The 17,417-nt window shown below is 39.6% G+C and overlaps 1 protein-coding gene across 1 annotated transcript in view; it reads left to right on the top strand.

The window, feature by feature from the left end:
• Nucleotides 1-17,417, top strand: part of CDH18 (cadherin 18) — a 551,467-nt gene that overhangs the window by 469,750 nt on the left and 64,300 nt on the right. The window contains exon 8 of the mRNA XM_075270978.1: nt 8,370-8,506. Coding sequence (XP_075127079.1) covers nt 8,370-8,506 — 137 coding nt within the window. The remainder of the gene's footprint in view (nt 1-8,369; nt 8,507-17,417) is intronic.

Raw genomic sequence — 17,417 nt, forward strand, 5'->3', positions numbered from 1 at the left:
CCACCCCCTTTTAATGAATCACCTTTTAAACCTATATGTAAATTAGCCCAACTGTGCACCCTTCACATCATACTCTGTTCACGCCCTCCTCTCTTGGTTCTTCTATGTAATCCCTCCTCCTGCTTTCAATTCACTGCCTCCAACTGTCTCTTCCTAGACGAGTGGAAAAGGACCTGTGATAAGATCACTACTGCTCTGTGTTTGGCTTGTCCCTGTGATGATGTCACTACAAGGTCCTTCGTCGTCTTCTAAGTAGTGATCTATGCAGAGCAGGGGCTGCAGCTCCCTGTGTCTATGCTATGATAGGCACAGGGAGCTGCAGCCCCTGCTCTGCGTAGATCACTACTTAGAAGACGATGAAGGACCTTCTAGTGATGTCATCAGAGGGACAAGCCAGAAAGCAGTAGCGACATCATCACTAGAGATGAGAGAATAGTATTCGATCGAATAGTAGTTTTCAATCGAATACCTCCCTTTGCATAGTTATTTGTGTACTCGGTCGAATACCACACGGGAAAAATTTGATTCCCCTCCCACCTTCGCTGGCACTTTTTTATTTGATCAAATATACTCGCTCATCTCTAGTCATCACAGGTCCTTTTCCACTCGTCTGAGAAGAGACAGTTGGAGGTGGTGAATCAAAAGCAGCAGGAAAGACTTACATGGAAGAACCAAGAGAGGAGGGCGTGGACAGAGTATGATGTGAGGGGTGCACGGGAGCGCCCATGGTGCACGGTAGGGCTCATTTACATATACGTTTAAAAGGTAATTCATTAAAACGGGTTGATCTTTTAACAAACGACTAGCAGGACTTGAATAGCCTTTTTAAAGGCTATTCGGGCATATGTTTATCTAAAATAGTAAAAATCAAGTGATAGAGCCCCTTTAACTAATAAATGAATACAATAAAATACAGGGAAGCTTACCCATCTAAATTTTGATACCATTACACTTTTTTTTTTTTGCAAAACTAATAATGGCCAAAAGTTAAATAAAATTGGACTTCATTTGAATAAAAAATGGACATTAGGGAGAATTGGTACTTAGAAACACAGATCTGGAATTTGGCGCCCTGTATATACAAAGTAAACTTAATTGATTCCGGAAGGTATGGAGGCCTTACATTCTAAACTAATGTCAATACTGTAACATCTCTGCCTGTTCAGGCCTCTGCGCCACCCTCTGCTCACGTGCTGCGGCGCAGGAGGTGTGTGCAGTTTGATAATCTGCTTAAAGTTTTTAGTTGCACTGTGTGAACACGGCTCTAGTTCTTAATTGGATTTGCACCACACCCGTCTTCTGCCAATGTTGCCTCTGTTCATTAAGTGTTTGATTTTGTCTTGCCTGTGATTGACAGCTTTCCTTCCTATCAGGTTCAGGGCGGGTTCTTCCTCCTCTATTTAGTCTTGGCTCACATTCACACTGGTGCCGGTTATTGCCTCTTGCTTGCTGGTATCTCTTGCTGTTCATTTACTTGTATTCTAATCCTTGACCTCTGGCTTCCCTACTGACTATTCTTTTGGACTCTGATTTGGCACTGCATCACTCTACTGTTACCGAACCCTGGCTAGCTGACCTCCCTTTGTTGTTGTTCGTCTTGTCTGTGTTTTGTGTTTCATGTATTCAGGGAGGGATTGTCTCCGTGGTTGTCGCCTATTACCTAGGATAGGGTCTGGCAATAGGAAGGGAAAGTGGGGGCTTCAGCTTAGGGCTCACTGTCCCTTGTGGCCCTCCCTCCAGGGTTCACCAGCAGCTTCTGGGGAATTATCGTCTGCTATTCCCTAACAAATACCTTATGAGTCTAAGGACTCATCTACTGAAATATGTTGATACCAAAATTTTCCCTGGTGGAGGAGGAGGAGAGGGTAGAGTAACTTACAAACTTTTTTCCTCTTTCGTTTTGCTCTATATCTTTTTGGGTTTTTTGCTCCTGTATAGGACTAGGGAGAAGTACATAGGTCTGAGATATTATTATGTCAAAGGAAAATAATATATGTACTAAAGTAAAGCGTTTATAAGAACATATATTATAACTAGAGATTGGTGAATTGGTTCATACTGAGCCACGTTCAACCCAAATATTCTAAATTGTTGTTCTTTTTACGAAATCAAATAAATAAAACTTGGGTAAACTAACATGCCTACCGCACTATACTCTGGGGTCTCTTCACATGATTCAGGGCATGCCCATGGTGGCTCATTCACAGGCCTCAGCCATGATCCTGGGCCGTTGATGTCACCATGAGAGTGCCAGATGCCTTAAGGTGGTCAAAAGAGGTAATGGACAGTGAGTATGAATGTTTTGTTCTTCTTTTTTTTAATTTTTACACCTCATCCAGGTCTCCCTTTATTATTCTCTGAGATTTGAAGAGACCTCAGAGTAGGCTATTAATATTGATCCTTTCTCATACTTCTCTATATTGCACATGATAAGAAAGTAAGTGAATTTGGTGTGTTCTTTATTCTTTCAATTGATATGTATATTTCTTGGGTATATCTACCTTTGTACTGTGCTTTATATCCTATTTTTATCTTAAGAAAAAAAAAAAAAGAAAGAAATGAAACAAAATAGTAATGTCATGACCTTAGATTCTAAATCAGTATTTTTTTTATTTTTTTTTGAGGATTGAGGAATGTTCTGCTTCTTTTATCATACCTTATCTTGCTTACTATTATATTTTCAAGGTAAAGCAAATAAGTTGTGAATCCCAGCAAATATCTGCATTGTGTTTTATCTTCAATCATTTCACATTTTGCTTTTGTGTGACTATTTCTTCTCTTACGCTGCTACTTCTCAAGGTTTTATATTTCTGTTCCAAGAATCAAGGGCAGACTACAGAAACCATTTAGTCCTCTAGGCAGTTCAATGGCAAAACCTATTCAATAAATCAATTGTTTACAAATGAAATTGTTAGCTTGTGATTTTGTAAACTTTGTAAAATTAGTTTTACTTGAAAAATGAAATAAAAGGTGTTTTGTAAAATCACCATAGGAATGTATCAATCAAAAGCTGCAGCGGTGATACACTATCCAGTGTAATTTTGTTTTTTTCAACTTGTTCACTATTACAATTCTACAGATATGCCCACATGGGATTCCAATTTGTCTAAAAAACTATTCAATACAATATTATGACATGCTAGCAAAATTCTTTCAATACCATCTCTCCTACTGGGTGGCTACACATAGGCACAAAGAGAATATTTGACCTCAACAGGAGTTGAGCAGTAGAAATGCTGCCCAGTCACAATACAGGGCATGAAACCATAATTAGGGCATAGATGTAAAAGGAAACCCCTTTGACCTCTGCAGCTGCATAAACAGTAATACACTGAAATCTGTACTATAAAAGCTCTGTTCATGTGGTGCAATACAGGAGGCTATTGATGTAAATCTATTGTGTGACTTAAAACAGGTTACTGTGAGTATTACTCACAAATCTCTGAAGAGAAAATGTTGATCCTGGTGGATTTTACTGCTGAGCAACTGACATCAGCCTATGTTTTTCCCAGTGTTATCTATCTCAGTGAACACTTATAGCATATATTTGTTGACTATGATACCAGTAAACTCGCAAAGTGGGATCTGGCTGCCCTGTCCTTCAGTACATTGGAATTGGGGAATTTGTATCTGGCCTGGAGTAAAACTTGGTTGGTATTGTCAGAGAAAGCCATGGGCTCCTACATCTGTTTAACTTAAACTTAGTTTCTATGTATGCTGGGTTAAGGCCAGAGATGGACGAACCTCTTAAAATTTATTTTGTTTCAGTTTCATGTGCTTCGGCTCTAGAGCTTTGAAAACCTCTCAAGATTTGTTTCTTTTGTCATGGTTCAGTGGTAGAGATGGACAATCCTCTCAAGTTGTGTTTCGGGTTCAGGTTTGGCAGCTTGGATCGATGGTTTAATTTTGAGACAAAAAAGTTCAGTATGAGCCACACTTAAAACATGGTGTATAGTACTCTTAGGGTTCTTAGGAACCTATATATTCAATTTCAAGTTCTCTAAGGCAAACACAGCCAATGTTATGTCAAAGTAAAAAGTGACCCTATTATGTGCTGGGGTCTCTAAGTTCCTGGGGAGGGCTTCATAATGTTTTGGCTTGCAAAAGCATTCATACCCCTTGAACTTTTCACATTTTGTTAGTCTCAGTCTCTAGATACGCAAAGATGGTAAAGACATACCCCAGCTGTAATTGCAGTGCTCTACAAAGTATTGATATAGGGGGCTGAATACTTTTGCACATCACACTATTCAGATTTTCATTTGATTAAAATTATGAAAACCCTGTATAATTTTCATTCCACTTCACAATTATCTGCTACTTTGTGTTGGTCCTCATTACCTCTGCAGACAAGAAGAGTCATCATTGTGGTCTTTATGTATGAGATGGATTTACACTGGGTGATCCCAGGCTGGTTGTGATAGACTTAAGGTGTTGTTTAAATCGGAAATGTAACTGCTGAATGGTTTTGCCTATGCAATCTGCCTCAAGGGCAGAACACCAAATAAACCAAAAAGCTAGAACCTCAATTGATGAAATGATGTATAAACTGACTTCTCCCTAGGTAGGGTGCGATTTCTATAGGAACCAGGAGACGTTTCGACAATACCTTACTCAATACCAGGTCATTTAAAACAATATGCAAATTATTCAAAATAACGAATACGAATTACGGATGATTATTAGCTAAATGGAATTGAAACCTAATAGAATTACTGTACCTTCCCTAGCCCCTTATATTAGGGTTCAACTTTAGTAAAACCAGCTTCCTTTCTCTGTGCCCCATCCAGCAGTGACTCTGGATACCCTTTCAAACAGAGATATCGTTTTAATTCAAGGGACTGTACCTTAAATTGTTTTATGTCTCTATTAAATCTGCTAAATTGGCCATAAGGGATGGCACTTTTCAATATAAAAAGTACAGTAAGGAGTTGATTGTGGCACTTTTGCAATAAACCGTGCTCTTAATGTAGCCCCTTACCACTGTAATTAAAACATCTAAAAATTCCAATTCCAGTTCCAAATATTGACTACATTCAATTACAACACAAAGGCTGCAAATCAAGAAAAGGACCTCCTTCACACAATAAAAATCACACAGTCATCCACAATATTTGTATCAATATTTTCCTCAGTTATAATTAGTTTTTATTTTTTTAAGGGTTGCTGATTGGTGGTTAACTGACTGCCGAGTCCTCCAACAATGCCAAGAATGGACATGTTTTACCCCCCTATGTGAATGCAGCACTGGGGAAAGCATCTGAAACCCTAGTGGATGGAGACTCTGCTCCCATCCATATAAATGGGAATGCTCGTGATAGCCAAGTTCATCTGTTTTTCCTGTGGCTGCATTCAGGATCGGAATTATAAACACCCCTATTCTCAGGATCGGTGAGAGTCTCAGCAGTCAGACCTCCACCAAACAGCAATTTATCCTCCATTGTATGAAGGCAAAAGCCAAAACATTTTCTTTGTCCTTAAACCAAAAATTGACTGGGTCCTTAAGTTATTTAACCTTCCTAAGTCCAAAGTTTCATTTTGTCCAGCAGTTTCCTATAAAATTCTTCACTGCCTTATTTCTAATTACACCATTAAGATTTTGGAATACATTGTCCTTTGTGATAAAATCATACATAAGCCTTAAATGAATATTTAAAAGAGTTTTCTCTTAGGAAAGGTTTTTTCTTAAAGTATTTAAATAGATTTATAGCGTATCTACATGTGAATAATAGAGATACAGCACAATATGATAGATAGGGGCATTTATATTGAATAAGTTAGAAGAGTGTTAAATTCATCTTTAATTTTAGATTTTAAAAAATAATGAATTACAAGATCAGAGTTTCTCAATTATTTCATGTACACGATATATATTACATGGAATAGATTTCATTAATATATGATTCAATTTAATATTCTATTCTAATTGTTAATTTACTTGAATTATTTAAAGTAACATATACACCCCCTTCAAAAAATTTGCACCAAACCTACCACAAAATAAATGAATGTAAACCGTTTTACCTGTTAATATTTTGTTGAATTTTTAATTTGCTTTTCCCATCAAACAAATGCATTAAAAAATAAATTCAGATAACTAGATTTGATAGATAGATTTGGAAATGAATTCTCTTGACTTCCATTAAAAAAAAAGAAGCATTAGATTTAAATGTAATTTTCTTTACTTGGAAAATGTATGTAGAGTTAATGTATGTAAATGGAAGGGTTTTGTGTAGGAGAGGAAAGGGGGGGGGGGCAAAAGGGGTATCGGAAGTGAGATGTAACCTGGCAGGGCCTCTGTGGAGAGGCAGCGGGAGACCCTAATTGTTAAGGGTCTGTAGGTTAAAGGGGTTGTTCCATCACAAGGATCCTATCTATACTGCTTGTTAATGTGAATGTAAGACTTTTCCTAAATACACTGCTTCAGCAAAACTGCTTTGTTTGTCCACTATATTACTTTATTAATTTTTTTTTGTGGCCACAGCCCTGACCTAGCTGCTCATGAGTCAAGTGATGTATCAGCCTGCTCTCAGGGGGGAGGGAGGAGGGGCTAGAGTAGTTTACGCTTTGGGGGGAAGGGGCCAGCAACATCGCTATGCTCCTGCCCTGCATGAAGCCAGCAGCGGCAGAAGCGATGCTGCTATTCTGGGGGGGGGGGGGGGGGCTGAGGAGCGGAATAACAGCATTGCTTCTGCCGCTGCTGGCTTCATGCAGGGCAGAAGCATAGCGATGTTGCTGTCTTCACCTGTGCCGGCGTCTAACACTCCCTGGCATCCACTGTAATAGAGAGGCGGATGCTGGGGACTGTTAGACGCCAGCACAGGTGAAGCCAGCAACATCGCTATGCTTCTGCCCTGCATGAAGCTAGCAGTGGCAGAAGCGATGCTGTTATTCCGCTCCGCGGTCACATATGCAAAGCCAAGCGGCGAGATGCCGCTGGCCCTGCGTGCACGCTCATAGACCAGTCTAGCCTTTACAATGCGAATACAGACCCGGCATCCGCTGTAATAGAGAGAGGCGGATGTCGGGTCTGTATTCGCATAGTGAAGGCTAGACTGGTCTATGAGCGTGCACGCAGAGCCAGTGGAATCTCGCCGCTTGGCTTTGCATATGTGGCCCCGCCCACCAATGATGCAACAAAGCCGGAAGACAGAAGATTTCACAGAAAAGAAGACAGGTGAGTATGCGACGTGGGAATACCCCTTTAATGAAGGACTGGAGGAAAAAAACAAGTAACATCAGGGAAGGAGAATATTAGGTGAAAACACATATGGGGTCTTTGGCAACAAATACACAGTAGGGGCTCTGCAAAGGCAAGTGGGGCATAAAAAAATACTGAACTGAAGCTGCTGTCTGTACAAAACACAGGCAGGCAGCATCTTTGGTGTTTTTCTTGACTCCCTCCTACAGAAAATTATCTTCACACTTCCTGCAAGCATTTTCTACTACAGGGCAACTTTCTGTGGAGACTGTGGTCTCCTGCCACTGTGGCTTGCCTTCTTGGGGACTCTTCCTCCTCCATACATGATGAGTGGATGGGTTCTGTTGAGTTAAAGGATGTAAAATTTTATTTGGAGTAAAGAACGGGCTATATAATGGGGGCCTTTTGTCACATGGTGCCTTATTTTGGTAACATCACCGATGACAGTGAAGGATGGTAGTAGCAGGTTTGAGCAGTCTCCTTATTTTCACATCTTTGTATATCTAGCTGTAATTGTATACCTCTCCCTCTCAAGCTTGAAGGTTTGATATTTACTCACCAAATAATAAAATTATACAGTCTTCAATTACTGAAGTTTTCTCTTTTTATGTAGGTTCAGATATAAAGTATATGGTTAACATAGAAGCTATGGATGTCCATGCTGGCCATTGGAAGTCCATTTAGTAATGACAGTTACGATAGACTATGATATAACACAGACTGTGCCACTGCCCAAGGCAGTTTTAAACATTCTTAAACGATTTGCTTTCTTTTGAGTAAATTTGTGAGAAATGTAAATTACTAATTTTTTGAAGATTCCAAAACGAAGAAATAAACAGTGCCTGATTGAAAGAGATCTTACCTCCTTTATCTTCCTTCTCTCTTCCATATTTCTCCATGCCTTCTTTGCCCCACAGTTTTTTTTATTAGGATTCTGCTTGCCTTTATGACATGTAAAATGAAGTCCATATGAATTCTGTAAATTACAGGTAGTAGCAAATTTGAAAGTGTCTGGTATTTTTGTATAAAACAGATATGAATTCACGTGACCACTTTTTCATAATTCTTCACTAAATATGTTACATTCTTATACACCTGTTTTAGTTTTCTTGGGTATATATACTTGTTATGTGTTACGAGTATTAACTATTCTGATTAACTTTAACAGATATTTTATGAATAATACTTCACAAGAAGAGATTATTTTTGAAATTGATTCCAAAAATGGTGCAATTAGGACAACAAAACGATTGGATCGTGAGGAAATTCCCTGGTACAATATTACAGTATCAGCATTGGAGAAAGGTATTCCTCAGTTTTATCTTTGTGTTATTGAGTCAGTGTTTATTTTATAATAATACTTTAATACTTCCAGAGAAAATTGCATAAAAATATTGGTATTTGCACATATGTTATCACATCTGAAGTTTTCCAGTTTTTTACAAGATGTACCATATGTACCAAAATAAAAAAGAATCATGACCTAACAGAGTTGAAAAATAACTTTTAAGAAATACCTTTAAAAATTATGAAAGTGTCAACAAAATCAGAGCAAATATATATATATATATATATATATATATAAAATATATGATATAGTGAATAAAATTAGCATCTTCTTACGAATTAGTCGGCAAACAGTGGTCAGGGGAACAAAAGTTTTGTCTTTGCAGTGGATCACTGAGACATATGTGTAGGGAAAATGGAGATATATTCTTAAGTGACCACTAACCACGGATCCAAGACTCCCGCCATAACAAGGGCTGTCCCTAGATAAAGCCTATTGATTCCCCAACAGTAATTTGATGGTCATCACAGGATTTTTAGAATGTAGAGCAGTCTGGCCAACAATAGTTTGCTTCCAAGAGTCTACCCTGGTATACAGGGGAGCCGATGTAGGTCTGGCAGTGGCGTTACTTGACCACTATTTACAGACTAATTGGTAAAACAGTTCTAGCTTTATTCACTACATCACATTATATTTCTATTTGTGATGCAAACAGTGATATCTACTCCTCATCTCTGAGCTCAACATGAAGAAGGCTGGTTTTGTCATGTGTGGGCAACATTTCCACTCAGCGAAGACGTCCTTTATTGGGAAGGCCCTATGATTTTTTCCATTGCAAACAGTTGTAAGATGACATCATACTATAACAATATGGACTCCAGGTTGCAATTGGAGAGTGCTTTGTCAGATGAGTAACATATAGAGATGAGCGAGTAGTATTCGATTGAGTAGGTATTCGATCTAATACTACGGTATTTGAAATATTCATACTTGATCAAATACTACTAGCTATTCACAGTAAATATTTGATTCAGAGCCAGCGTTGATTGGCCGAATGCTATACAGTGTATAGGATTCGGCAAATCAACACTGGTTCTGCAGCAAGCTCATCCTGGCTAGTCGGGAGAGCTGGCAGCTTGCTGTTACGAGGGAGTCCTGAGTTTTTCTCATAGGAATGCATTGACCAGCGTTGATTGGCCAGTGTACAGCATTCGGCCAATCAACATTGGTTCTGCCGGAGGCTCGTCTGTGAGGAGGCAGAGTCTAAGATCGGACCACAGCAGTCTCCATTGTGGTCCGATCTTAGACTCCGCCTCCTAACAGATGAGCCTCTGGCAGAACCAGTGTTAATTTGCCGAATGTGGTACACTGGCCAATCAATGCTGGTCGATGCATTCCTATCTCCCGACTAGCAAGGACGAGCCTGCTACAGAACCAGCGTTGATTTGCATAGGCTCGTCTTTGCTATTTGGGAGAGCTGGCAGCTTGCGGTTACGAGGGAGCTTACTTTTTATCAGCGCAACTGCAAGCACTGTGCAGTTAAAACGCACAGACCTCATAGACTATAATGGGGTCTGTGCACTTTAATTGCACAGTGCTCCTCCTAAACACTCTCCTCCTGCTACTCGTGGACTTGGTGACTCTCATTTAGTTGAATAGAAGTTTCCCCTGAAACAAGCATTTTTTCCCATAGACTATTATGGGATTCAATATTCGATCGAGTAGTCGAATATTGAGGCTTTACTCGAAATGAATATCGAATCTCGAATATTTCACTGTTCACTCATCTCTAGTAACATTGATATTATTTAATTTTTGAGCAACATACATTGTTTTTGGATCCTCATCATGATATAGTCTTGCTGATTTTTTTTTAATAGACTGCTTAATGCATAAAGTATCAGCCCATAAATAGGTGACTTTGGTTGAATGTTTTGAACATATAATTATATATATTATACGGTATATATAATTATATATGGTATTATGGTAGATGATATTATATGGTATTGTACTGTATATGGAATTATAATAATTATATATGGTATTAAGTTGTCACTTGGTAATGGTGTATTTGTGTTTTTGTTATCACATATACTTTTAAAATTTGCATTAAAGATTAAAGGAATGGTACTCTGTGGTCTAGGTATTTTTGGATCATTTTTGGTATTTCTACCTGGCTGTTTATTAATCAGTCTCTGTCTACATATGTTGTAAATGAGTTCCAAAAGCATTTGGACAGTGACACAATCTTCTAATATAAGAGCTGTACACTACAATAATGGATTTGAAACAAAGCCATGAATATTAAATAAAAATGCAGACCTTCCGTTTTAATTTGAGGTTTTTAACAACAATAGTGCAATAGCCATTTAGGAATTATGTTCTTAATTTTTTATATGTTCAAAAAGAATTTGGATAATTGAATGGATAAGCAGATTTATGGTGTAGTCTGTTCCTTTGTAATTTCATGAAATATTAAATAGTTTAATGCCAAAATTGTATTTTCCTAATTTTTTCATGGCATCTTAGTTGGCCAGAATGAATGCAAACTTAAAAAAAAAAAAAAAAAAAAAAAGTACATTGCTTTGATTGATGCTTGAAATTCCTGACTTTTTGTGCAAGTACCTGGAATTGATTCTAAGGCTGAAACTACATGGTGACTTTAGCTGCGACTCTTTCACTGTTGTTAGTGAATTAAGTCACATTGCAACCCCTAGTGTGCTGCAACTGTGACTTCAAGATGAACATTGCTCAACTTTTTTGTGATGAACTATTCAGTCACAGCACACTAGGGGTCAAAATGAAGCTCCATTCACCAACATTAGTTGTTTTGTAGCCCTGGCATTTGCAAGTAAAGGAGGTCACATAAGGAAGAGAAATATATCAATCCTATCAAAAGGATAATCATAAATTGTTGAAAGTGGCTAAATCAACAATTTGGTACATTTTTACCAAGTAAGAATATATTGGTGAGCTTCACAGATCCAAAAGATGTGGAAAACTATGTAAATTGACCTAAATGGACAATCACATAATCCTTTTATGTGTAAAGAAAAAAAAAACATTCACAACATATCATTATCAAAGTCTGCAGTCGAGAGACGTCTTCATGAATACATATGTCTTTACCTTACCTCTTGGCTGGAAAAGTCCAGATGTGTGCGTCAAAAGATTAAAGGGCTTGTCCAGACAAAAATGGACAACCCTTTTAACATTTAAATCTGCTGGGGGAAGAGAAAAAAAAATGTATACTTATCTGTTCCTGATGCTCTTTTGTCCTCCCTACCAGATCTTCTGCTTTGGTGGTGTCTTCCGGAGTTGTGCTGATACTGCTGATTGGCCTCAGCGGTCACGTGACCACTGGGGCCAATCAGCAAAGGGCCTGAATGTTACTACCTGTGAAATCACAAGTCCTCTCCCTGAGGCCTGCTGAGGTCAATAATTGGCCTTAGCAGTCACATGACTGCTAACACCATCAGCGGAGCATTGGGGACAGATGTGTATGCATTTTTTTTTTTTTTTCAGTGCTCCCAGCAGATTTAAACTTTAAAAGGGTTGTCCATTTTTGCTTGGTCAACCCCTTTAACTGCTTTTTAAGACAATATTGTTTTGTAATATTGTGTCAGAAAGTGATTTCTTATGTGTCTATGTATGGCCATCCAGTGCAAGAGTTGTGAATGTCAGCATTTAAAGGGTTTTGTTAGCAGGAAATTGGAGCCCTTACACAAATTTGAACTCATTTAAGAAAGAAAGAAAGAAAGTTTATCTCAAACTGCACTGCAAACAACTGGTAAGCTTTAAGAACAGGATCAAATTGAGGTAGTACTCTTATAGTGCTATGTTAAACATATTTATATTCTGATGCTTTTAATCTGAAAAGTAGCAGGTAAACCAAAATGGATTATCTTAAATGTCTAATAAAGAATTTGTTTATTATCTACATAAGGAAAATGTTTGTTCTCGTACCGTGTTAGCCAGTGGGTTGGAAATATAAAAAAACAAAAAAACTTGATAGTCTTCAGTAGTTGATACCTTTTTAATGGCTAACTCATAATGATGACAGATTACAACATTTCGGAACATCTATGTTCCTTTCTTAAGTAAATTTAAAGCCATTTCTGAAGGAGCAGATTTATATACAAAAAAGGGGTTAGAATTCCAGGAGAAAGGGGGGTTGTTAGTAATTGGTAGAGACAATGTAAACACTTACAGGTCCTTATCAGTTCACAGGTTTCTGTAAAGTGACATAAAACCATGTGACAAATTTAACCCCCTCTCCAGTGTTTGAAGCAGGGTCATAAATTTACACTCATGAATGTGTCGTTCTCTCTTTGATTTGAAATTCCCTCCCAAAACCAAAACTTTCATGTGATCAGTCATATTATGATCCTCATTGCAGAAATGTTTTGATACGGGAAGGTCCATTCTTCGTTCTTTAATTGTATGGCGATGTGAGTTCATCCGCATTCTAAGCTGCTGTCCGGTCTCTCCAACATACAGATTATCAGTGGAACATTTGATGCATATTATTAAATACAATACATTGGGTGTGCTGCAGGTGAACGTACCTGGGACTTCATATTCTCTGTTAGAGTTTGGTATCTCTATCCTGTCCGTCGTCAGTTTGTGGGGACAGGTTTTGCACCTTATCTGTCCGCATGGAAATGTTCCTGTGTTAGTTGGAGGTGACAGTGAGCTGCTGACAACCATATTCCTGAGGTTTGGTGGCTGTCTGTAGCACAGGAGAGGGGGATCTGGAAATATGGATTTTAAACGGTTGTCTTTTTGTAGTAGTGGATGTAGTTTGCGTGTGATACCTCTTAGCGTCTCCAGGTGTGGGTTATATGTGACAACCAGGGGCACCCAATTGTTTTCCTTTTTGGTATTTTATTTTAATAAATCCGATCTTGGTATTCTAGTGGCCCTGGTGATTTGGTTATCAATTGTTCTTGGATGGTAACCCTGCCTCAAGAATGTGTTTTTGAGGCCTCCAAGGTCTCTATCTGCACGGTTTGAACATATGCGATGGTATCTGATGGCCTGGCTGTATACAATGGAGTTCTTTATGTGTTTAGGATGAAAGCTATCCCATCTTAGGTAGGTAGGTCGGTCAATCGGCTTCCGATACAGCGATGTCTCAATTTTGTTGTCCTGTATCTTGATGAATGCGTCCAGGAAGGTTATTTCAAATGAGGAGTGATTGAGCGTCAGGTTGATGGTGGGATGGAACTGGTTGAATTATTCATGGAAGGTTTTCAGCTGTTGTTCAGACCCAGTCCAAATGATTAGGATATCGTCAATGAAACGGTAGTAGGCCAGAGGCCTGGTGGTGCAGGTGGATAGGAAGTCACTCACAAGCTTGGCCATGAAGAGATTAGTGTACTGTGGCACCATTTTGCTCCCCATTGAGGTGCCAGTCTGCTGTAGATAGATGCAGTCACCAAAAGAAAAGTAATTGTGGGTGAGGATGAATTTCGTGAGTTATTATCTACAGTGAAAGTGTCTTGTTTGCAAGTGTTAGACAAAGTAGTCAATCTTATCACCTTAAAGGAGATTAAATGTGCCTGGGGTAATATACATAAAGCTGCACAAGTGAGTCACCCAACCTATATCTGTGTATGCAGATATGAAGTGCATTTGGGTGCAAAAAAGTGGGGCATAATGCTGCATGAATCAATGAAATTCTGATTATATAATGTGATAGAACTGCCTAAAATGATGTGTTTAAGGTATGCTTAAAATTATGGCTGATGGAAGTCATTCTGATTGTTTGGGATGTAGAATTACATAAAACTGGTGTGTGACAACAAAGGCCTTGGAATTCAAGATTAGAATTTTAAACACTAGTAGAATGTTGGGCACAAAAACGGTGGAAGAGAATGGTGTGATAGAAGGAGATGAAGCAAAAGTTTTGTGGTGTGAATATTAAACAGGCACTGCTATTTCAACAAACTTTGCATATCTGAATAGTACAAGCAATTATAATAAAACTTTTTAGAGATATCTTATTAAACAAAAATGCAGTTTTCTGCTCTTACCATGATGTTTCCCTGCTCCCCTGTCCTTCTGCTAAAATGGCAAAGATCAGTGCTCTACTGGTCTCAAACTGACAAACTGCAGATCACATGACTTAGATCAGTGGTTCTTTACCTTTCTATAGTGGATTTAGGCACTGAGAGTGACGCGGGGAGCCGCATCACTCTCGGGTCAAAACACGCTTGCCACGGCTTTCCCCCGGAGTCGGCTCAAATTAATGGGCCAACTGCTGAGGTTGCTGCTGCCAGGCAGACGCCACGGCTCACCGAGCCGTGGAATCTGCCTGAAGGGCAGCCCACTTTTTTTTTCCGCTTTTTGCCGCTCACGCAAAAAGCAAGCCTGGCGGTCTAAATAGACCTCCATTGTGAGGGGGCGGATTATGATGTGTAATTTTGCTACAGTTATCATTCGGAATGTAAATACCTGATATGCATTATGTATTCTCATTGCTACAAATCAAACATAATTTAAACATAGTGATTAATCACAAAAGCTCTCTTCCACAAAATCTGCTGAGCCCCCCCCCCCTTGCTCACACACAGCCTGAACCCCCTATCACGCTCACACAGCCTGAACCCCCTATCACGCTCACACACAGCCTGAACCCCACTATTATGCTCACACACAGCCTGAAACACCCCCCCATCTTGCTCACACACAGCCTGAACCCCTCTATCATACTCACACACAGCTTGAACCCCCCTATCATGCTCACACACAGCCTGAACCCTTCTATCATGCTCACACACAGCCTGAACCCCCTATCATTCTCACACACAGCCTGAACCCCCCTATCATGCTCACACACAGCCTGAACCCCCTTATCATGCTCACACACAGCCTGCACTCCCTATCATGCTCACACACAGCCTGAACCCCCCTATCATGCTCACACACAGCCTGAACCCCCTATTATTCTCACACACAGCCTGAACCCCTCTATCATGCTCAGCTCACATACAGCCTGAACCCCACTATCTTGCTCACACACAGCCTACACCCCCATCATGCTCACACACAGCCTGAACCCCACTATCATGCTCACACACAGCCTGAACCCCACTATCATGCTCACACACAGCCTGCAGCCCCTATCATGCTCACAAACAGCCTGCAGCCCCTATCATGCTCACACACAGCCTGAACCCCTCTATCATGCTCACACACAGCCTGAACCCCCTTATCATGCTCACACACAGCCTGCACCCCACTATCATGCTCACACACAGCCTGCACCCCCTATCATGCTCACACACAGCCTGAACCCCCCTATCATGCTCACACACAGCCCGCACCCCCATATCATGCTCACACACAGCCCGCACCCCCATATCATGCTCACACACAGCCTGCACCCCCTATCATGCTCACACACAGCCTGCATCCCCTTCCCCCCCCCCTTGCTTACACATGCTGTCTCTTCTCTCCATCTTACCTTCCAGTCTCCATTCACTGCAGCTTCCTCTTCCTGTGTAACTCGGCACTGTACTGAATAGCTCCGCCCACAGAGTCCAATCACATGGTCATGACATCATCACAGGTCCTTCAGCCCACTAGGATCTACCCTGCTGCAAAACGTAGCCCGGCTTCTCAGCTGTTAAAGCCATCGGAAATATGTTTTTTTCCGATGGCTTTAGGCGACCCCTGTGTTTTGGTCGTTCGACCCCCGCCAGGGTTGCGACCCACAGGTTGAGAACTGCTGACTTAGATGGATCATCTCTATAGGAATCTATGAAGTTGGAAGCTGGGAGAAGTGAGCAGGAAGTGAAGGATCTAAGACAAGAAAGATAGGCTTAGGTTGCAGCTAAAGTTTGGATCAAAACTTAGTTTTTAATAAGTAATGCTCATAAAAATTATGCAAAAAACAATGTGTGCAAAAAATGCTGTACCCAGTATTCAACTCTGAGACATAATACACAATTATTTCACTACTACGATGGGAGAGCCACCGTCCTTATTCTTTGAAAACATCCGGAAAGGCCGGTATCTGCGTGTTCGTTGCATTTGCTCTTCCACCAAAGGAATGTATCAAACAAGCTATGGATCTGAAGTTGAGATTCTCAGCCCAGGGATATCCAGAGCATGAGCATTATTTAGTAGAAGCTAAGTTTTTGTATATTTATATCACATTTTTGGGCTTGTTTTAGTTACTGTGATCTGGTATCGTAGTAGTAGGACTATTGATTTTGGACTCCATTAAAGTTTTGTATCGTAACAGACATTTTTTTCAGTACAGATTAAAATATATATATATATATATATATATATATATATATATATATATATATATATATATATATATATATATATATATATACAGTCCTATGAAAAAGTTTGGGCACCCCTATTAATCTTAATCATTTTTAGTTCTAAATATTTTGGTGTTTGCAGCAGCCATTTCAGTTTGATATATCTAATAACTGATGGACACAGTAATATTTCAGGATTGAAATGAGGTTTATTGTACTAACAGAAAATGTGCAATATGCATTAAACCAAAATTTGACCGGTGCAAAAGTATGGGCACCTCAACAGAAAACTGACATTAATATTTAGTAGATCCTCCTTTTGCAAAGATAACAGCCTCTAGTCGCTTCCTGTAGCTTTTAATCAGTTCCTGGATCCTGGATGAAGGTATTTTGGACCATTCCTCTTTACAAAACAATTCAAGTTCAGTTAAGTTTGATGGTCGCTGAGCATGGACAGCCCGCTTCAAATCATCCCACAGATGTTCAATGATATTCAGGTCTGGGCACTGGAATGGCCATTCCAGAACATTGTAATTGTTCCTCTGCATGAATGCCTGAGTCGATTTGGAGCGGTGTTTTGGATCATTGTCTTGCTGAAATATCCATCCCCGGCGTAACTTCAACTTTGTCACTGATTCTT

This window comes from Leptodactylus fuscus, chromosome 4, assembly GCF_031893055.1.
Source record: "Leptodactylus fuscus isolate aLepFus1 chromosome 4, aLepFus1.hap2, whole genome shotgun sequence".
In the NCBI taxonomy this organism is placed as follows: Eukaryota; Metazoa; Chordata; class Amphibia; order Anura; family Leptodactylidae; genus Leptodactylus; species Leptodactylus fuscus.